Raw genomic sequence first — 22,756 nt, forward strand, 5'->3', positions numbered from 1 at the left:
TTACTGGGAAGAGATTCCGTGGAGATTTTTCCTAGAAGTTCCACCGGTAACTCATCATGAATGTTCACAAGGCACAGTGTTCGAAATCGATGATTTTGCGATCAAAATTAAATAACTTTTTTCACGTTGGTTCTAGAGGTTTGGCGTGTTCTACAAAGTTTTTCTGCATGTTGAAAGACGTCTTTTAATAAAATGTAATAAATGATTAATCGCCCTAGAAGTGAGATAAAAATTTGATTTTTTCGAAATATTTTTTAGAGGTTTGACGTCTTTGGCAAAGTTGTAGCCTATAATAAGAGAAACAAAATCGTAGAACATGTTCAAATAATTAGTTTTTGCCATGTATTCAAACCACCTTTCCCACTATTGCCCACGAAGGTTTCCACCCTCAAGTGATAGTAAAAAGTCTAATCTTTCAACTACCGACTGAGCCATCTGCGCCGTTTTGCGCCGGAAATAGTTACTTAAGGTGAAAGTACACCTTAAAATATGATAAATTTGCCTATAACTTTTTTGTTTTAAGATATAATGACTTGACATCTTCGGAAGAAATGTGTATTTTGACGTCCTGAACAAGTTTGTAGAAGGTCACAAAACTGTAAGAGCTACACTGTTGAAGCTACACTGAAAAAACTAGTTTTAGGGATACTTCACACAAATTGCCCCATATCTCGAAAACCGTAGGAGGTGGAGCTTTGACATGTTCTATGATATTGTTTCTCTTATTATGGGCTACAACTTTGCCGATTGACGTCTTCGAAAAAATAAAATTTTTATCTCACTTCTAGGGGGATTAATCATTTATTACATTTTATCAAAAGACGCCTTTAAACATGCAGAAAAACTTTGTAGAACACGCTAAACCTCTAAAACCAAGCTAAAAAAAGTTATTTAATTTTGATCGCAAAATCATCGATTTCGAACACTGTGCAAGGAGTTCCTCTAGGAGTTATCCCAGAAATTCCTTCAGGAGTTACACCATCAATTCTATCACGAATTCCACTGGGAATTTCTCTAAGAATTCAGTCAGGATTTTTCCCAGAAGTTCCACTAGGAATTCCTTCAAAAGTTTCCCAGGGTATTCCTCTAAGAGTTACAATATGGAATTCTCTCATTGTTTCACCTGTAGTTCCAGAAGTTCCGCCAATAATTCCTCTAGGAGCTATACCAGACACTCTTTCAGGAGTACTACTGGGAATTCCTCTAGAGGTCCCGTGAGGATTTCCCCTAGAAGTTCCACCGGTAATTCGTCAAGAAGTTCCTCAAGGAGTTACATCAGGAATCCCTTTAAGAATTCCAGTGGGAATTCCTCTTGCACATCCGCGGGAACAATTTCCTGAGAGTTCCGTCGGGAATTCCTTTAGATTCCTTTAGAAGTTGCAGCAGGAATTCCTTCAGAGTGTCACTATAAATTGTTCTAGGAATTCTGACGAAAATTCTTCTGTGAGTTTAACCACGAATTTCTCTGAGTGTTTCACCGGGAATTCCTCCAGAAGTTCGCCAGGATGTCCTCTAGGATTTCCACCAGGAAGTGCTCTGGGAGTTCCACAAGGAATTCTTTCTGAAAGTTCTGCCAGGAATTCCTCTATGAGTTCCATCACGAATTTTCTAAATGTTCCTCCGGGAGTTCCTGTAGAAGTTCCGCCTGAAATTCCTCTTGGAGTTACTACAGTAGTTCGGTCAGGGATTCAACTGGGAATTCCTTTTGCAGTTTCACCGGGAATTTCTCTAAGGTTTCTGTCAGGAATTTCCGTATAAGTTCCACCAAGAGTTTCACTAGGAGTTACACCAGGAGGTCTACTGGTAATGCAGCTTGTAGTTCCGGCGGAAATTTCTGTACAAGTTTACACCGAGAATTCGTCTAGGAGTTCCACCAAAAACTCCTTCAAAAGTTCCACTGGGAGTTCCTAGGAGTTTCGCCGGGATTTCAAATATTCCTCCAGAAGTAAGTTCCACCGGGAATTCTAGTGTTATTTAGTCTGGTCTAAGAAAATCTAGGAGTTCCACTAGAAGTTCCTTCAGCGGTTTCACTCGGAATTCATCTAGGAGTTCCACGGGAGATTCTTCCATAGCTTACTCTACGAATTCCTCAGAAACTTAAACCAGGAGTTCCTTCTGAAGTTCCCCTGGGAATTTCTCTAAGAGCTCCGTCGGGAATCCCACCAAAATTAAATTATTTCCCTTTAAATTACACGGAAAATAAAATTTTCCAAGAAAAGAAAATAAAAATTAAAAAATTTCAAAATTAGTCATAAAATCTCAAAATTATGTCGTCTCTAAAAATCCGCATCACGAAAAGGCTTTCTGAAAAAATATAAAAGTGTGGATTTGTTCAAAAATAAAAATTAGGAAAATCAAAAACCGAAATTTCAAAAATTGAGAATTAAAAAGAATCATTTTCCAAAACATGTTTAAATCGATTTTAGATGACGAAAAATGATATTAAGATCAAAATCAAAAATTTGGATATTACAGGGTTAAGAATATTCCTAGGATCTTCTTCGGGTGTTGCTCTAGTAGTTCCAGCGAAAATTCTTCCAGGAATTCCTTCAGTCTTTTTTTCCTTGAGCTTCATCAAGAGTTCTTCCAGAAGTTCCTGAAAGATTGATACCGAAAATTTTTCAAAAGTTCCAAAACTTTTTTTCGAAATTTTACCAAAAATTCCTGTGATTTTTTTTTTTTCAAGCATTACTTCTGCAGTTTTTTCCGAAATCTAAACCTTGCAGTTGTTTTGGAGATATATTTAAAAATTCCAGTTTCTTCGAAAAATTTTCTCGGAATTATTCAGAGAGTTCTCCCAGGAGTTCCTACGGGAATTTCCGAGTTTTTAGGGAAAAAAGTTTCGGCAGTTTCTCTTGGAATGCTGTTGAAAACTATTTCAGATGTTCCACTGAAAGTTGTTTCTGGTGATTGTTTCTGCAATTATTCCAAGAAATTCAGCTCCTTCATTTTTTTCCAGGAGCTCCTCAGAAAATTCTTCCAACAGTTCCTGCAGTTTTTTTTACCGGAAGTCAATTTATTTTTTTTTTCAGCATTTCCCTCCTTTACTAAGAATTGTTCCAAAAATTCCTCTGAAAATTGTCCAGAAATCCCTTCAAGAATTCTCCTGGAATTCCTCGTGAGACTTCTCCAAAAGGTCTAACAGAGAAATTTAATATTATTCAAGGAGTTCCATTTGGGATTTCAACTCGGGATTTTTTTTTCCAAAAGTACCTGCATGGTCTTTTTATAAAGTTATGGAGTTTTTCGGCTTTCGGTCACGAGAAAGCGTTGATAATTTTATATCAGTGCCAACGTTTCGATCCTTGGGTTGGATCTTCCTCAGGGCTCGATCGCAAGCCAAAAAACTCCATAGCTATCAAAAATCCCTGTCGAATATTTCCAAAATCTTTTCATAAAGTTTCTCCGGGAGCTCTTTTGGGAACTCTTCCGGAAGTTCCTTCGATAATGTTTCCTTACAGTTGCTTCTGAAATTGTTCCAGGAAATTCAGCTCCTCTAAATTTTTGTCAGGAACTTCCCATAGAATTCTTCCAGGAGTTCCTCCGGGATTGACTGGATGTTCCTCCGATTTTTATTTTTTTTTCCAGAATTTTCCTCAGAAACTCTACTGGAAATTTCTCCGAGAACTGTACCAGAGATCCCTTCTAGATTTCTCCTGGAATTCCATTCCTCCAAGAGTTCTACCAGGGATATAACCAGGAATTGCATTTAAGGTTCCTTAAGGAGTTTCATCTGGGATCTCTTCTGGAGTTTCACCTTAAACTCCTCCAGTAGATCTACCTATGCTTTTTACAAGAATCCATCAGAGGGACCACAGGAGATTCCCTGAGTTTCTACATTAATCCCAACTGAGATCACTTTAGGTTAGGGGTAACACTGAGTATTTTTACTTCTCCAGCTTTTTATTGATTTTTCGAGGAGTTGCATCTGGATTAAGCCAGAATTTCTACCTGGGATTCCATCAGAGGTTTTACAATTACATGTAATTGCTCCAAGAGTTCCAACTGAGATTTCTCCAACTTTTCCACCTGAGATTCTGAGTTCTTCCTAGGACTTCTTGTTCCATATTTGTCCGAAGGCTTAATATCCACACATTCGGGGAAGTGTGACCTGAATAAATATTCCAGAACATCAGCTTCAAAGAAAGTTAAACTGTCATCTGTCGGGAATCCTCAGACTCTACAAGGATTTTCTTTCACCGACTTTCCGGCTTTGTTAAACAGATCGTGTAGGCCTTGCGAGCCGATCTGAAAGCCTCCGAACTTAAAGTGTCAATGGATGGTGAGCTTGGAATTTGGCCGTAATCAAATCAGTAAACAAATCCCAGTTGGTTGACCGGGGATTTCTGAAACGCAAAATTTATTAAGTAACATTCAAATAGACGTATGTCCTGTTGAAGTTTCCAACAGATATATCAATTGTGGCAGCCCATGTCTGGTGGTTAGCTCAAAACCGAGTGCAGCAACGATTGCGTTGTTGACAGGCACACATGCTCGAACATGACACGCGAATTTGTCATTTTGTTTTTATTGCTGTGTGCGTTCAAGATGCAAACGGTGCCCTAATGCGCTTCAAACGCGGTAACACAGTGTTACCAAAGGCAAATTAGCAACCATATCCAAAACCACCGCCAACCTTGGATGTAAATGCTCCCACTGACATCGGGTTACTTGTTAGAAAATCTTACCGCATTTGGAGTTCCTGCATTTGATATTTGCGTTTCGAATGCACACAGCAATACTGAAAGTAGCAAACACCGGGTTCACAAGGTTACCTAGATAGAAATTCTCTTTACGAAAGTAAGCTTTTTGTACTAAAACTACTTGGGCTGCACCAATTTCCAAAGCTTGTTCGTTGCTGTACTTGTAAGCGCAAAATGCTGTGGAGGAGATACATAGAGCCGCATCACACCTTGAATTAGGGGTCTCCTGTTCAGTGGATTCTGACCACCGAAATTGGTGGCCCATAGTGTTATTCTCAGTCATTTAAGACAACTGCTACCTACACTACACATCTCTCTAGGCTTATAGGGGAAAAAAGATATTTGATAATCAACTTCATACGTGCCCGAACGGCAAGTTGATATCAAATGGAAGAAAGTAGTTTTTAATTGATGTTATTGTAGGCCGAATTACAAAATTGATTACCCATCCACATCGCAAAACTGTAGTAAGACCACCAAACTAATTTAATTTCTATACTCTCAAACTGACAAACGCGCGCTCTTCCCCTCACATATTTATCTACTAACAAAACTCGCCACCTCCAAAAACGCCTCCTTCCGAAACAGCGAAAAGCATGACACAAAAAGTACGCTCCTAGGCGACAACGGTTGCTTGCTAGATATGTCCAATTGTGACCCGTGTTGCCCCCTGATCGGTTTCGACTCTAGCCAGACGACGATGATGACGACCCCGACCGCACTGACGACCGACGACTGCCTGGACGCCGACACTGCCCCGGCCGATGACGACGATCTTGTGGCCCAAGGGCATCAGCAAACCGAGCAAACAGCAAACGAACCGGAAGAACGGGAAGACTCCGGTGGGCTGCCCACCGGTGGTAGTGCTTGTTATTATTGTTCCGGTCGTATGGCGCGCGTTAACGACTATTGTGAGAACGGTAATTTCCAGCAGGGTGATGATGTTACTAATGATGATGATGATGGTGCTAGTGCTACCGATCTGCCTGCGACGACGGATGTCGATGGAGAAAACGCCAACACCGCTGAGGATGGACTAGTCAACAACGGGAATGGGACGGCGTTGTCCACGGAGAATGGCGACGACGGCGGAGGCGAGGACGGCGAGATGACGCCGCCGCCCATGTGTGCCACCTGTGAGGCCAACGCACGCAATGCCCGGGGCTGCGTCATCCGCCATCTCAAATCGGTCGGAAAGTGCTTCAGGTAAAGCGATTCCCTTGGTGGTTCCGAACGAACTTGCTAGCTGGTCTTAGATTCCATATCCTCCCCCTGTTACTGTCGAGTGAACCGTTTTTATGGTTTGCTTCTTTTTTTTGTTTGGATCCTTGATTCAGTCTCTAACCCTGGGCGCGTAAAACCTGGAAAATATTGTTTAGTTAGCTAGTAACCTATACTGCTCAGGATTGCAACAATCATGAGAAAAAAAAGTTGTTAACGCGTTTGTTAAATATCTGTACAAAGAAAATTTAAATTCAATAAACTGCCAATTCGATGATTATTTAGAATTAAACATGCACTGTGGATATATGACAAAATTTCATCCTACGGTAGTAACGAAGTTCCTCATCTATATTTCAAAATAGCTAGGAATTATGTATTCAAATAACGTAAATCGCTAACTACTCCTGGGTTTTGTGTGTCAGGATGTCATTTCTGATAAGTCGCTCATAATAATTTGTGTTGAAAGTTTTGTGTTCATTACCAATACCGCACATTTAACCAATTCTAACAGATTTTGTTTTCTAATTTATGCTGCTCGCTCGAGTTAATTTCCTTCCTCCATTGTTACATTACCGTCAGTTCAGCGACATGCATGCAGAAAGCGTTCAAACACTGGCCTGATTCAACCGGAAGCACACCCTGCCAACAACAGACAGACACACTCACCAAACACCCATACCATCTCTCATCGGATCTCACTTTGTTGCTCATTAGGAGCCACCACCATTATATCCAACACCAAATTTTTAGCAGCAACCCAATAACTCCCTCGGACCACGTTAATAGCATCACGGTTAATTGTTAGTTTTAGTGACGGAAAAAGTTTCCAAATGTTTCGGGCAGTTCGTATGAACAATTTTGCATTTAAAAAAAATGGAAGAAAACGATAGCAATCGACTGGGTCATCTAGGATCGTACTTTTTGTGTATGCGTGGAGTCTAAAGCATACCGAAACAAACAATAATCGGCTGTTCTATTGTATTGTTTATCATTTATACTTTTGTTTTATTTGGAACATTATTACAGCGTTAGACTCCGTGCACTGTATCGCGTATCATACTTCAAGTACAAGTTGTATAGAAAGCCTTAGCTGGTGCGAAATATCATAGTTCGGTGTATTATAACAAACAAGTATCATTTGTTGATAACAGTTGATCGAATCGACAAGATTTAACACAACACATTCTGTCCGAGAGAGCACTGCATGGCTTGAGATGGTGTCATTTATTTAGTAGTTTGGTTTATTGTTTATTGGTTCAAATTGCTAGTTTTTTTTTGTCATTCATATGATGTTCGTAATTAGATAAATCCTTTTGTGATGTTATAATAATTATTTCTCGACAGATATCACCGAGTGTACTTTCTATAGAATACTATCAGGTAGCTAACAGATATAAGTAGATCGGCTCTAGAGGCACGCTCTCCTCCATTTGGGAAATTTGTGCCATCGCCACGAGCCTATTCATGCAAAAAGGACAGGTAGGGGAATAGGATCGTCACCATAGAAAAGAACACTAACGCATAAGTGTGCCACCATGGATTCAAATAGAGCCCTGGAAAAGGGCACAGTAATAACACTAGTTTACAAAATAAAACGAAAGTCGTTAACTTCTGTCAACGACCAAAATTTTTGAAGCACAATTTAGTACTGCTTTCGAAACCGTGCTTCAAAAAATTTTAAGTAGAGCACTTTTTGAGTTTTAGCTCAATATTGAGTTTTACAACTTTTAAAAATATGGAATTTACTAAAATTCAAATATTTTGCGTTTTGTTCAACCAATTTCAAATCTTTTTCCATAAATTAAAAGCTGAATACAATACCATTCGATCACCTGAATGCAGGTTTTGCGTCAGATTGATGAAATTCAAGATATTGGCAAGTCTTAGGGACGATCTCCTTAAATTTTAGCCAAATTTCCAAAAATATATGAAGAAATGTATTTTTTTTTTTTCAATAAGAAAAAAACAATCTAAAAATTCTTTCTCAATGTTTAGTTGACGTATAATATGTAGGCGAGTTACAGTAAAAAATTCAGCACAATCGTAGCATTGATTACGGAGAATGAGATGTGTGAAGTGAGCGACGTTGCTTGAAAATAGAACAAAAATCGATTTCAAATGATCAACCTTGTATGGAAAGTCGAAAAAATTTCCGCTCTACTGTAATTTTTTTCCTTCGCGTTTTCGAACTCAGGGCATGATTCTACACCAAAAATGAGCATCAGCTTACCCTTACCGAGTTCAAAAATGCTGTAAACTAGTGTAATTAATAAAGCATGAAAAAAGGCTTTACCCAACACTTCGATACCGGGATAGCTGGCTCAGGGGCCAATGAAGTCATGTGATGCTCCAGTGTGAGCCAATTCATCCAGGGATGGAAGAATGGCCCAACTTGGTAACCACGCAAGGTGAGCATCGTTTGCTGAATTCAGCTCCTCGATTTGAGTTCGACAAGCGATAACAAACTTCGACTAAGAGTTGGCCGAAGCAAGTGCTCAAATAGCAGCCTGACTATCTGAACAGAAGTATATTACTTTTCCTGTTACGTGTTGCTGAAGTGCTGATTGCACTCCGCACATAAAAGCAAAAATGTCGGTTTGAAAAACGATGCTGTGTCTACCAAGTGAATAAGAATGAAGCAGCCTTAGCTCACGAGAGTGGACACCAGCACCTGCTCGACCTTCGAGAAGAGAGCCATCAGTGTAATATACGATGCCTTCGTGGAAAATATCTCATATGGAAAATTACAAGCAATTGTAAGATCATTTAGAGCATGGACAATTTTGTCAAAATTCTTGAAAAGTGGAAACAACGAGGTGTGTATTGATGTGCGGTTCACAGGAGTTTCCTCTAGTAGACCGAGTACTCGTAACCAGTAAGTGCAAGAAAGTGCTTCTTGTTTGAGATGAATGTTTACTGGGGCAACGTCAAAGCAAACTTTGACCGCTGTCGTGGGAGTTGAAGAGAACGCTCTAGACATCGCCATTAGGCACATCCTTTGGAGATGGCCTAATTTTGATTGGACCGTTCTCACTTCACCCTTTTGCCACCACACAAGATATCCATATGCTCACTTATATTGGTCAAACAACAGTTGTGCAAATCCATTTGATATACTTGGGTTATAGACCCCAAGTTGTACCCAAGGTTCGCCGGCATTGCCTGAGGATCATATAAATTTTCTTGACTCTGATACGAGGTGGCCAGGGAAGCTTGGAATTAAGAATGACTCCAACGTACTTTACCTGTTCAGTCACATTGATTTTAGAATCAAAGAGACGCAAAGGTCGAACGCCGTTACGGTTTCGCCTTTCCGAGAAAAGAGCAATAGGGAATCGCGCCACTTGGGCGGTGGCTTCTATTTTCGTCTGTTTTCCACTATAACTCAGTCATATTTGAACCAATTGACACAATTTTTGTAATGCAGTGAGATAGGTATAGTATCTACCCGTGTACAACATTTCAAGTCAATTGGTTCAAAATTGACTGAGTTATAGTGGAAAACAGACGAATATAGAAGCCACCGCCCAAGTGGCGCGATACCCTATATGTTTTACTCGGATTTACCGAATGGCCATATTTGCGACCTCCATCACCTGAAGAGCGCTTTGCATCATGTCGAAAGGGGTGGTGATGCACATACCAACTAACAATGTCAGGTAGTCAGGCAAAACCATATGTAGGAAAACCGCTATTATTGAGCATACCTGCTGCGAGTTTCCACAAAAGCGGTGGTGATAAGACTTCCCGTTGGGGGCATCCACAAACACTCTATTTCCTAATCGCTTCTTGGCGCAATGTCGAGAAGAGATGTCGGTTGTTGAGCATTTGGTGAGTCTAATTGGAAATCTTTGCAGATATACCATGACCCCGTGCGGCTTCCAATATGGCATCGAAAGGCACGTTGTCAAAGGTATCCTCGTAGAAAACACCCAAACAAGATTGCTTTTGAGCGAATGCTTTCTCGATATCGTAAACAACCTTGTGTAAAAGAGTCACAGTGGACTTACCAGATTGGTAGGATAAATGTTGATGGTTGGACCAATTTTGAGTGTTTCAACAACTAGTCTAAAACCTATTTGATTTTTTATGATCTCGACATTTGTTATTAACAGAAAGCTCTATTCTTCTAGTTGACGAAAAGCTTGGCAAACTAGTAGGGTATTTTTTTTATTCGTTATTAAAGTGATTTTCTTCCGTAGGAAGGTTCATCACTAGAGTAGGGTAAATGATCATGGTTGGACCAACTAAAGGTATTTGAATAGGCAGACAACAAGTACATCAAAAATTTATTATGATCGAATCATACTATATTTATAGTTGGCAGAAAGTTCTAATCTTCTAGTTTACGAAAAGCCCAGCGAATACCTCAAATAATCACGAAATAATTAAATAATTCGTTTTTAATAAGCACAGAAATTTGATCTTGGTTGGACCTACGCTGATTTTGGACCAAAAAAATGATAATGGTTGGACCATGACATCGAGACACCAGAAGGTCGTAAGAAAAAACTTAACCCTGGTGCTCCACCGGCTCTGTTTTCGTTTTTACAGTCGACTCTCCACATGTCGATGTTCTACATCTCGATATCTCTCCCTATCTCGATAATTTGGTCGGTCCCTTCAATCTGCATACATTTTACCTTTCTACATGTCGATATCTCCTTATCTCGATATCTCTCTATCTCGATGCGATCTCGCTCGTTTTTGTTCGAGATTTTCTCTCCATATGTCGATATGCCCGTTTTAACAGGTTGCTACCCAACTAACAATCACTCATTTTACAAGCACCTTTACGACGAATTCATTCAGCAAGATGCTGAATAACATTTGGATAATTTTCAGGCATAACCTTTGTTCGGGTTTTGTTCACACAAATTTGGAGAAACTATAAAGCATAGTGTTATGTACCAACTGAACTGTTTGTTGTTTAATCGTTTTATAACTATATAGCAGGGGTTCTCAAACTTTTTCAGCTTGCGACCCACTTTTGATTTTTAAAGAATTTGGCGACCCACCAGAGCGTATTTTCATAAAATACGTCATTTTTGTAAATTTGGACTGACTTTAATAAATACATTTTATCATTTCCATAGGCTTTGGATCAATTTACTATTATACTCTTTCGGTTTTTTTTTTGAAAAAGTCAAAGTAAGATTAAGGTACCCAAGTGTCCAGTTTCGGTAAACTCTTAGTCTAAAGAATTTGAGATAAGTTTCCAAGTTTCCAATCAAGTCTGACTTCAAGCAGCACTTCAAAATAGGTTTTGGTTTTCTCTCACATATTGCAGAAATAAACAAAACAAAATATATTTATACAGATTCTTTAAAGATGTAATAGCAGTTTTGTACTTCTGCAGAACTTTAAAATCTACTACAAAATAAAATGACAAAATGGGACATCAAGTTGAATTTTCAGAATTATATTTCTGCTGGATGGTCAGACAAACTTATTTTATTTATATTTTTATTGCAATCATTTTCAGTTGTTCTGATTTCTGCGAAAGTTCGGATTATCGATACTCATCAGAATTTTTCCGAAGTTAACCTTTACTTAAATTCGGTAAAGTTCAGGTTTCTTGTCGAAGTTTAGTAAGTCTTTGCTGGTTTTTGATAAATCTTTTTTTTTTTTGATATTTTAACTGCTGAACTTGGTATGTAAATATTTAACTGACAATGCAAACTGCAAGCAACAAAAAATACTTTTGATTGAAAACTCATAGTTTCAGAATCGATTTCAGAACACAGACAATAGAGCCAATATTAAATGTACTCCAGACTAAGACTTATAATACAAAATTTTGAATAGCATTAAAGAGACACCGCACTTCTAAAAATAACTATGTCGATTTTCCAAGGGAGTACAAATAAGATAATTAAGACATTTATTACAATATTGCCCAAGCCTTCGCGACCCACCAAAAATCAGCCCGCGACCCACCAGTGGGTCGCGACCCATAGTTTGAGAAACGCTGCTATATAGTAAAGCTGTTATTCAGCTTTAGCAAAAATGATTAAAAATTCAAAAAATGCAAAAATTTTCAATTTCCACGAGGAGTTTATGATTGGAACTTAATGCAGTGAACAAATATTGTGAAATAATAACTACACATAAATTTACCTAAATCCAGATTCGAACTCGAGACCCGTCGATTGCCAGCCGCATGCCTTCCTATCTGCGCCATCCTAGAGATGATGAACTGCAGCGCTCAAATCAAAACATAAACTTCCCGTGGTTTAATAATGATCAGACTTCGACTCCTATTCAGCAGTGGTGAATTAGCACAACATTATGGTTAACGACTGAACAACAGATTAATTCAACTGTTGTTCAGTAAAAAACACGTGTTTTTCATCATGTACTCTGAGTCGAAGTATGATGAAACGAAAACGCTTATGTGACTTGTGATAAACACATTATACAGATACATGTCCTAATTTCTACATGTACTTAACAAGAAGCAGAAAAAAGTCTTGTTAAACTATGTTGTAAAGGAATTACTGCGAGTCGAATAAAAATCTTATTAAACGTTTGCAAAAGTGTTTTAAATTATCATTGTTAATACCAATACGAAAAGTTGAACATTGGCTACTTTTTCAATTCAAATAGCATTTGTACAGTAAGGTGTACAGCATAATTTTAGTTCAGCTAAAATTACTATTATAAAGCAACAATTCAGCATGCATGCTTGTTTGCGGCTGGCGATTGTTAGTTGGGATAGATCTCGTTTCTTAGGTGCAAAACATTCTAGGAAGGTGAAGTGACATCTGTTTGTTGACGGTTTTTCCTAATTACGGACGATTTTTCAATCTAGTGTGCATTACAAATTTGTTCTTGAGTTCGATCTCTCCCTATCTCGATGGTCCCTTCAATATCGAGATGTAGAGAGTCAACTGTATTAGACCCTAATCATTCATTCGCAGGCACGGTAAGTATAAAGCCGCATAACAGCATGAATTAGGGGTCACCTGATTAGTGGACTCCTACCACTGGAATAGACTGTCCGTAGTGCTATTCTTAGCTAGTCGCTCTCCGCTACACAGCTATAGGCTGATAAAAAAACGTTAATATTAAGGCAATTAAGCAATTAAGGCAACCGAAACAACAATTTTCAATATCGTTTAACGGCAGTCGGCGGTGTGCGAGGACGGTCGTTGAGAGCTGATCGTCTGCTGTGCCACGGCTGTCCAAAGTCAGCACGAAGGCGAAGGAGTAAAACTTGTACAAACCTACGGCCAGGCGCTCCGTGTACAAGAAGAAGACGAAAAACATGGACAGAATAACTACTGGTGTCAATCATCCAAGTCAGATAGGAGAACAAGATGTTGGAGCGATGCATACTAGCCGAACACTGGAGGTCATTGTAAGATCAGTGAAGGAGGCGTCGGCAAACGGAAGAAAGGATGCGAAATCAGTGAAGTCAATGGCGTTGGAAGTGCAGTTGAAGAAATGTAAAGCGGAAGAGACTCTAATTGAAGAGGAAATGAAGCGGAAGCGAGAATTTCTGCAGAAGAAATTCAGTTTGCTTGAGGATATCGCCGAAGCCGAGTCACACCGAAGTGACTTCATTCCAGTAGTGTTGCGGTGATCAGCAAGACCCAACGGAGGTGTCGTCGTGGTTGAAAGCCCAAAGGACGGGTGAAAGCTCGTCGTCCAGCAGTGCAGGGTTGTCGGCAGAGTCAAGAAGCGAGGAAGCGAGCAGTGATGAAGAAACCATTATGTAAAGCACAGTGGCGTCTCGTAACCTCACTTTTTACCTATTCAACGACCCTGAAAGTTACATTTGCGGAGAATTCAGGATCAGAATCAAAATGAAAACGGGCGGAAATGGCTATTATCGTCATTTTCTACAAATTACAAGTCAATTTATTGTGAGAAATCAAAAATTTACATTCGTTGAACAGGTAGTTTTGAGGTTAGGGAATCGCCACTGGTAAAGCAGATACGTCCACAGAGTCATCGGAGGACGGAAACGAAGACAGCGCAGAGCCATTCAAGCCAAACAAGCAATCAACTCCTTAAAGTTCGAAATGGCCCAAACCAACATCGGAGGTTCGTGGCAGATCATCTGCGGAGCGTGTGGAATTCACACCGGAACAAATACCTGCCCGGCAAGTCGTTTCACGAGATCTGTCTAGATTCAGTGGAAATCCTGAGGAGTGGTTGATGTTCTTGTCAACACGAAAGTACAACGAGAATGTGCGGCTATAGAGAAAGAGAACATGATTCGGTTGCAGAATTGCTTGAAAGACGATGCTCTGAACGCTGTCCTTAGTATTCTCTTGCTTTCCTCCGTGGTTTCGAAGGTAATTAGTGCACTCAAGCTACGTCGACGCGATGGATAAACTGATCGGACATGCGTTGGTGGTGCAAAAGCTGTACAGAACAATCGACGCCTGCGGTAGAAAGGAGGATAAGCGGAACGTGACTCTTCTGAACGAGCTCGTTAGACATCTGTTGAGGACGTTGAGGAAGATCAACTTGTTCACCCAAAGCAAATGGATCTATTCTATTGCCGAGAATGCTTGCTTGGAACTTCACAGCAAGCCAAAAAGCTTAGCGTTTCTTATCACTCATTTCAACTATTTGTCTTCAGAAGTTCCAAAACAGAAGCCATCAGAGTTTCAGAGTCGAAACAGCCAACCGGAAATAAAGTATAGCAAGGCCGGTTGTTGCGCTAAAAGTTGCGCTTATAGCACCCTTATAGCCCGCGGGAGTTTGCAAAAAAGATGGGAAGTGTTAAGATTTTTGTAAATTTCGTACGAAGCGAGGTGGGCGACTGTACGTAAACTACGAATATGTCGCAGCTGTCTTAGACAATATGGAGGAAATAGTAAGGCGAAGCCTTGTGAGAATAATAATTGCACCTTCAAACACCATGCTGCATAAAGACCTCACCGTTACTGTGCCTTGCAAGTCGACCAATGCAAAAAGAAATTAGTTTATGTGAACATAATGTATTTTTGGACGATGGTTCGAAGTTAACGTTCGTGGCCCAAGGTTAAGCTGAGGATTTGGAAGTACCAGGTAAATCTGCACCACTTTTTAAGTGGACTAATCGCTTTGAAGCGCGATGGGACACCTACGGCGTTATGTGAACATTCGTCTACTGGGTAAGGCGATGGCGTTTCAGCTATTTGAATGTAAACGGATGGAACAGAATCCGATATTGGCGTGTATCTTGCGTGAAAAGATCACCGATCACATGGCCAAGGATTGCGTTCGAAAACTGTCAACAGGAAGAGCTCGTGGAAAAGCAGCAACGAGTGTGGTATCTGCTAATCTTCTCTGTTGTCAAACAAAACAAGCCCGGTAAAGTGCGCATAGTCTGGGATGCAGCGGCGGCCCACCATGGCGTATCGATGAATTCAGCGCTACTGGTAGGACCAGACGAACTTACTTCCCTGCGGATTGTACTCTGCCAATTTGGTAAGGCAGATAATAGCGAAATGTTCCGCCACGTTCGAATACGGACGTAGGACCAGCATTGTCAGCGATTTCTTTGACGAGGAGATAGCGCCATCGAGGAGGCAAACACATACGTTATGAACGTTGACATGCGATACTTGCTGTTCTCCGTGTGCCATTATATTCGATTTGCAACTAGCAACTGTTCAACTTTGATCACGTCGAAAATCCTCAAAAACCAACACTTGATAAGCAACCTTAGCAAGAGCTCCCAGAAGTGGTTTTCACCCCAGTCCTCTAAGGTTTAAGCTCGTATTATGTGTTGAGTTGAAGCAACGGAGAGTTTTAAGCAAACATCAGTATTTAAGGACAAACGTATTGAAATCCCGCTTCAGCAGTGCATCAGAACTTCAGACGCACAAATCTCAAGAAGCAAGCTTCAAACAACAATGCATTTTATTATTGTGTTCTTGCTCACTTGTAATAAGCTTAAAATAAGAAGCTCAGGTGCGCTGGTTTTGTTTACGAAGAGATTTGTGCTTTCGAAATCGTGAGTAGGTGCCAAAGTCGGCCATTGTGGCGGCCATTTTGGGATTCTAACAAGTCTGTCCTTCTCGTCCCAACTTTATCAGGTGGCATCCCATGCTAGTTTTCTGCTGGCTGAGTTAAATAGGAAGATATTCAGGAACAGAAAAGCCGCTGGTCGAACATTTGACCAAAAACAAATCAATGCTCGAACATCTGATATCTATTATCAATTCAGTCGAAACCCGGAATTTGGTGCGAGCAAATTTCGATTCTTCTCCAAATCGTGCATCGGACCTTATTTCGGAAGTGATGCACTGTTTAGAGTTCCATGATAATCTACACAGTGCACCACTTCCGAAGTTAATTCTGATGCATTTCTTTCCTCCCCTGTTGGGGAAATTAAGCCACTACGTTCAATAAGTTGAACTTTTGTGGCAGAATCTGACATCATGGATTTGGAAAAGAATCTATGTTCGCTTGCACCTAATTCCGGGTTTGTTGGACAGGACCACAAACCAGCGCTGCGATCGACCATTTACCGAATATTTGAATCAACCGTTTAAAAGGTGATCGACGGGATGGGAGCAGAATGAGACGTCTGTTTATTTGTGACTACAATGAAAATATAATGAAGCACTACAAATGCATATTAAAGTTTAACATGTTGTGATGGAACCTTACAAATGCGCAATAAAATGAAACATCACATTTGGACAAATACAACACAGAACACATATTTTGCCCTGTTACCCTAGTGGATAACAATTTCCGAGCCCAGAATTGCGAGGTTTCATAATTGTTGTTGGCCCATCGTGTTTTGTCTGGCAGGTTGCTTTTTAGTTCCCAGCATTAGTTGCTTTCATAGCATGAGTTTCGTCTAGGGATTTCTAATCTAATAAGATATTACTATTAGACTTCTACACTTTGATGTCCCTGTTAAGGAAGGGTCTACACATGTCTTCTAGTTAATCAATGCCTGAAATGACCTGAATGTAGGCCATCAGACTGAAGAGATCTCATGGTGCTCTATCACGCCAGAGCACTACAAATGTGCATTTATCTTGGGATAATATTTACACGTTTAATTGGAACATATGGCACAAAAATAAAAACTATAACAATACTTTTCTAATAATTAAGCTTGTTTAAATAATTCATGTTACACACCGGCGCCATAGATATCATACTAAGCCAGCGCCTGTTGCACTGTTCTTTTCTTATTATTCTTTTTCAATCGTACACCAATTGGCAAATAGTATTCATCCACTTTATCAGTACAACAACGACCGCGGCAGTCATAAAGTCCGTAACGGTGGCTTGAATTGGCATTCACTAGAAAATTACTATCCTAAACTGGAACCAATTATACTGAGGTTAGATGTTAAGCTAAGCTTTTCAGAAGTTTATATGTCATTCACCATTTATTTTTTCCGTTTTAATCAAGCAAAACTCATAACAGTCAGATAACAATGTCCAATTCTAACGTCATCTACATTTCACCAACATTGCAGGCTTTTCAATATTTATGTGGGTTCTTATTATTTCAGTTTTCATAACTATCAACTTTACTAATCTCACCTTCTACTGAATGTACCATATTCCTTCGATGTGTTCCTTTGGATAAGAACTTTTCTTGGAAATCACAATTTCTAAACGATGAAATTTCCTTATTTGTTTCCTGATGAACCAATTTTCCCTACTCAGGAGCGGTTTATTGAACTTCTGCGCAGTGGCACTGGCGCTCAACGATCAGGGCTACCGAGCGGTCGGCATTCGTATCGATTCCGGTGATTTGGCCTACCTGAGCTGCCTGGCGCGGGAAACCTTCGAGCGGATCAGCGAACAGTTCAAGTTGCCCTGGTTCAGCAAACTGACCATCGTGGCGTCGAATGACATCAACGAGGAAACCATACTGAGCTTGAACGAGCAGGGTCACAAAATCGACTGCTTCGGAATTGGAACCCATTTGGGTGAGTACCTATGGGGTGTTGCATGCGATTCGTTTGAGTGACGTTTTTCCTTTCAGTTACCTGCCAGCGGCAGCCGGCCCTGGGTTGCGTCTACAAGATGGTGGAGATCAACGCGCAGCCGCGCATCAAGCTCAGCCAGGACGTGGTGAAGGTGACGATGCCGGGCAACAAGAACGTGTTCCGTCTGTACGGAGCCGATGGGCACGCCCTGATTGATCTACTTCAGCGGGTGGACGAAAGTCCGCCGGAAGTCGGCCAGAAGGTGCTCTGTCGTCATCCATTCCAGGAATCGAAGCGAGCCTACGTCATTCCGACGCACGTCGAGCCCCTGTACGACGTGTACTGGGCCGATGGGCGAGTGACGCAGGCGATGCCCTCGCTGGAGGAGGTACGCGACCGTGTGCAGAACTCGCTCCGAACGCTCCGGCAGGATCACAAACGCACGCTGAACCCGACGCCTTATAAGGTAAATAGTATTTTAATTGTACGTACACCACCCTGCTTCAATCCATCCAAGATCACAAACATTGTAGACACGTGGTTATCAGTAGCATTGTTGACACTTATTGGCCACAATGACACCACGGTGGAGATTCTCACCGTACCAGACCCGTAATGCTGGATAAATTTCTGGATCCTCTCTGGAGCCACCATGTTTAATACTTTCAGGTTCACTGCTCTTTACGATGTCCCGTAGAGCTAGATTCACCACAGATGGTCTGAATCCCCCTGATGCTGTACGCACTAGGGCTTGGCGTACTCGCCCATCTCTTCTAGGAATCGTCCTATCTACGCGTTCACGGATCCTTTGATTGGGCACCGTTCCTCCAATTATTAATACTAGATCCCCAGCTTTCAAGCTTCGCACTTCCGCAATCCCTTTGGTTCGATGAGCCAGCTCGTTTACTGTATTCTTAACACCATCCAGTGTGACAGTTGCATAAAACCTTCGCATATCTTTCTGATTCATTGAGAAATTATACTTTTTAAATTGATAAATAGTTGCTTTGCCATCTATAAAGGAAAAGTGTGAATTAAAAGATCCTAAATTCCCTGGTTTATTATATATCTCATTGTTACTTAAACGAATGATAAAAATCTCACCATTAAATCATCAATGCCAAAACATCCGTATCATAATAACTCACAAAACTCTCTAATATATCGAATCCTACTGTCATTACAGGTGGCCGTGAGTGATAACTTGTACAACTTCATCCATGACCTTTGGTTACAGAATGCTCCAATTGGGGAACTGTCATGATAAGCTGGTACCGAATATTGTGAAAAGATGCAAAAACAAAACAAAAAAAACTCGTCTTAGTCATTCTGAATACCCAGCGCACCCAAATACACATCCCCCCAAACAACCGGAGTGTACAACTACTTTGTATTTGACTAAAAATTTGTTGTTATGTATCGCCGTAAGAGTGCGATACGTTTAGATTGATCTAGCTTCCCGAGCTCCCGAAGCTCTGAAACTCACCCTGCGTGGGTATTGGTTAGACATGGAAGCGCAGTTTTACAATTTGTTGAAAGGAAAAAAAAACTTAAAAAACGTATAACAAACAAAAAATATGTAGTAATAACGAGCACAAATTTAGTGCTTAACAAAAAATAGAAACAAACAAATTCTATGGATAGGAAGGTGATTTTGCATGCTGGCAAACGAGAGCTCTGAAAGACGGTAGCTATTGTTTACGAGGGAACGTTCAGTACAGTTTTAGAATCGGATGAGAAGAAGCGAGAGAATATTTTCGAATGGAAGCTTATTTTTAGAAATACAGCACTATTTCCTACTGGAACTAAACTATCCACATCTATCCGAAAAGGATTTAGATCATTCCGAGGCTTAGAACTCCAAACTGTTTAGCAGAAACCCTTCTAGCGAGTGCAAAGACAGCCACAGTGAACAAAAAGTACAACAGGTTTTAAGTGTAGTGTTCCTTTTAATTTTCTCTTAGCTTTCACTTCTCAAAAAGTTCATATTCCGTGTTATTCGCAGCAGTTTACGAAAGAGTAGCCACACAAATCGTTACAACGTTCTAATATTACGCAAAAGAAAATAGTTTTACTAATTGTAATGTTAACGCAAAGCAAATTCTGTTAGGAAGGTATGTTTCAACAAAACACAACACAATGTGCCTTAGAGAGGGTTTACCCGATTAAAAGCCATAAACACAAGCCCGAATACGTATTGTCAAATAGTCGGTTGTTTTTTATACTTTCTTCATATTTATTTAAATTCAAACTTTTAAAAATAAGCTTTCATTTTTTATCCACACCACCGGTAGCTAACACATTCTTAACCTTTGTCCTACTTGACCTGAAACACTCACCTATTCTTGTTTGCAATAGATATTTATTAGATTTCTTCTACCCTTATCCAAAACTTTCATCAAGACGAACCAAACGCATAATGATGATAGTTGTTCTCACACAAATATGACGCCAAGGAAGCCCCGTTCTGTAACACCATGTTGAAACATGAAGGGGAATATAATATGTTTAAATGAATCTGAAACTCATGTAGAAGAGAAAGTTCTTTATTCAGTAACAGATAAAACAGCAAACATCAATATCAAAACAAGATCCGTGTAGCTAAATGAATAATACATTATTGGTGCTCTCAGAGCTGTTGGATTAAATACATGTGAATAGAATCACCACGGATAGCTTTGACTTTGATTTGACGTATATCACAGCCCTTTCTGCGTTCTTCCTAATTGCTCTAAATCTATCTATCTATATATATAAAAATGAGTTTGAAGTTCCTTTGAGGCAACAAAACTCACGAACGGGTGAACCGATCAACATGATTCTTGCACGGTTCGGTTCGTATTCGACGTGGCTGTGTTTATATGTATAAAAAGTTACGAAAATCAACTAGAAAAGTAACAAAATTGATAAAGTACTGATTTTTCATGAGCTGGGAAGGAAATCAACACAACCGAAATGAAATCAATCTAGAGTGCGGTGCTTTTTTGAGCTCAACAATTGTCAAACCACCACAAGACGGCAAGACAAAGTTTGCCGGGACAGCTAGTGATTAATATAACTCAGAGACCGATTAAACCCACAAGCGGCCATTGAAATGTCTTGCTTAACCCTTAAAAACCCTAGACTCAAGCCTGGAACAAATAGCGTCCGTTCCGTCGAGGTTTGCGTTTTTTTGACAGTTTTCCCATGGGAAATGTGTCAAACTACTGTCACGCACACGCAAACGTATGCATTGTGTGGGGCACTTCAGGGGTTTGCAAACCTTTTGTTTCGCGGTGCACTTTTTTGGAATGAAATTGCTGCGTGGTGTACCAGGTACAGTAGACGTTCGATAACTGCAACATGTTTACGTTTCAGTTAGCGAACAAAATTCGATAACTGCAACGTCAGATGGGCGTCAACAACCCATCAATTGACGTTAAATGAACGAAAAATTCATTCGATTGTTCATTTGGGCTAACTTGGCTCACGGTTTTGACGGATAGCGGTGCGATAACTGCAAATTTGTTGCACTTACCGGACTTGCAGTTAAAAAGCATTGCAGTTAAATCGTTTGCACTGACCGAACGTCTACTGTAATAAGTTTCGGTACAAATTGCAGCTTGTTCTTAATGCTGGTATATTTTCTGGTTCCACTTCCAAGTGCATGCACTCGTCTTAGATTTTTTTTTCAATTGATATTGCGTTTTTTATTCGTTGATAGACTTTCGAGCAAATCTTCGAAGAAAAAAAATAAATACTCACACGTCTGTTTGCATGGCAGTTAGCAGCTGAACGAACCATGTATTCATTGCACCAACCGAGAGCGTGCGTTCAATGTTGTTTTCGTTAGCAGTGACAAAACCCAATCTATGGGAAAAGCGGTGGGAGAATATTTTGATGGGACAAAATTTTCCGCGTGTGAGTCTATTACGGGACAAAATCCGCAATACATATTTTGTAGTATACCGTGGGGTGCCCTAATATCGTGCGGGTCCAAATTTCGCTCACTGATAAAATTTAGAGATCATAATCATAAAACTAATTGTGCATTTGTCTATATTTCACTTTAGCTATACTATTTAAAGTGAAATTTGGACAATTGCACAATTAGTTTTATTATTATGATCTCTAAATCTTATCAGTGAGCGATATTTGGACCCGCGCGATATTAGGACACCCCACGATATTTGCACAGTTGGTAAAATCTCATTTGTCATTATTTCTTCTCAAAGCCTTAATGCGGTACTACACATTTTAAAAGTATTTTTGAGGCTTCCTGAAGAAAATTCAGGTGAAGTTTGTATTGATTTTTCATAGTTTTCCAGTTTTTTTTTTCAATAATATTTTTTTCTCAAAACTATTACTGATAGAATTGTGAAATACTTAGCAAATTTTGTTGGATTTTTTTTTCAAGAACTTAAAACCTGGTCTTTTTTTTAGAAATGTCTTTCAGGAAACCAGTTGAGCCCAAAAAAACTTGGTCAATTTTTTCAAAAATAATATCGAAATTCTCAGTCTGAACCTTGAAAAACAACTTGCGAGATCATTGGTAGATATTTTCTCACATTATAGCAGAGAAGAGAAGGGCATCTCCGGATTCAGAAATTGATTAAAATTTCATGTTGTTGGCCGCGACACCTAGCGGTAGAAGTCACACTTTTTACACGGAAAATTTCAACCGTGTTGACATGAAAGTGCAAAGTATTTTTGATACAGGTACGCCAACTCAAAGACTTATTCGCAAATAGATTTTTTTTTCTACTAGGCAATTCTTTGGGGACAAATCCAAGGATATCTTTCTTTTGATATCGCAGTTAGGGTACATAATTCAAAAGTGGTAGCAAAATATTATGTTTCCAGTTCAAAACCGAATTAGCGACATTTTTTCTTTGACTTCCGCTGCTTTTGCCTTGCGTTGGACGCAATGTCGGAAGTGGGGCG

At 39.9% G+C, this 22,756-nt stretch overlaps 1 protein-coding gene and 1 long non-coding RNA gene across 7 annotated transcripts in view; one reads left to right on the top strand and one right to left on the bottom strand.

Moving 5' to 3' along the window:
- The window catches only part of LOC109398697 (nicotinate phosphoribosyltransferase), an 82,614-nt gene extending 62,108 nt beyond the window's left edge, over positions 1-20,506 (top strand). For 2 of the 6 annotated variants that reach the window (XM_062850671.1, XM_062850672.1), the window contains 4 exons: positions 5,676-5,909; positions 17,568-17,833; positions 17,890-18,299; positions 19,020-20,506. In XM_062850671.1, the coding sequence (XP_062706655.1) occupies positions 5,676-5,909; positions 17,568-17,833; positions 17,890-18,299; positions 19,020-19,097 (988 nt within the window). In that variant the 3' untranslated portion in view covers positions 19,098-20,506. Of the gene's footprint in view, positions 1-5,291; positions 5,910-17,567; positions 17,834-17,889; positions 18,300-19,019 lie in introns of all 6 variants that reach the window. The other 4 variants (XM_062850674.1, XM_062850675.1, XM_062850669.1 and 1 more) reach the window with 3 other exon arrangements.
- LOC134287782 (uncharacterized) lies at positions 20,059-21,798 on the bottom strand. Its single transcript, XR_009997543.1, has 2 exons — positions 21,079-21,798; positions 20,059-20,957 (listed from the first exon to the last, which is right to left on the bottom strand). It is a non-coding gene; the product is annotated as an uncharacterized LOC134287782 (long non-coding RNA).
- Positions 21,799-22,756: the final 958 nt, after the last annotated feature.

Source organism: Aedes albopictus, chromosome 2 (assembly GCF_035046485.1).
Source record: "Aedes albopictus strain Foshan chromosome 2, AalbF5, whole genome shotgun sequence".
In the NCBI taxonomy this organism is placed as follows: Eukaryota; Metazoa; Arthropoda; class Insecta; order Diptera; family Culicidae; genus Aedes; species Aedes albopictus.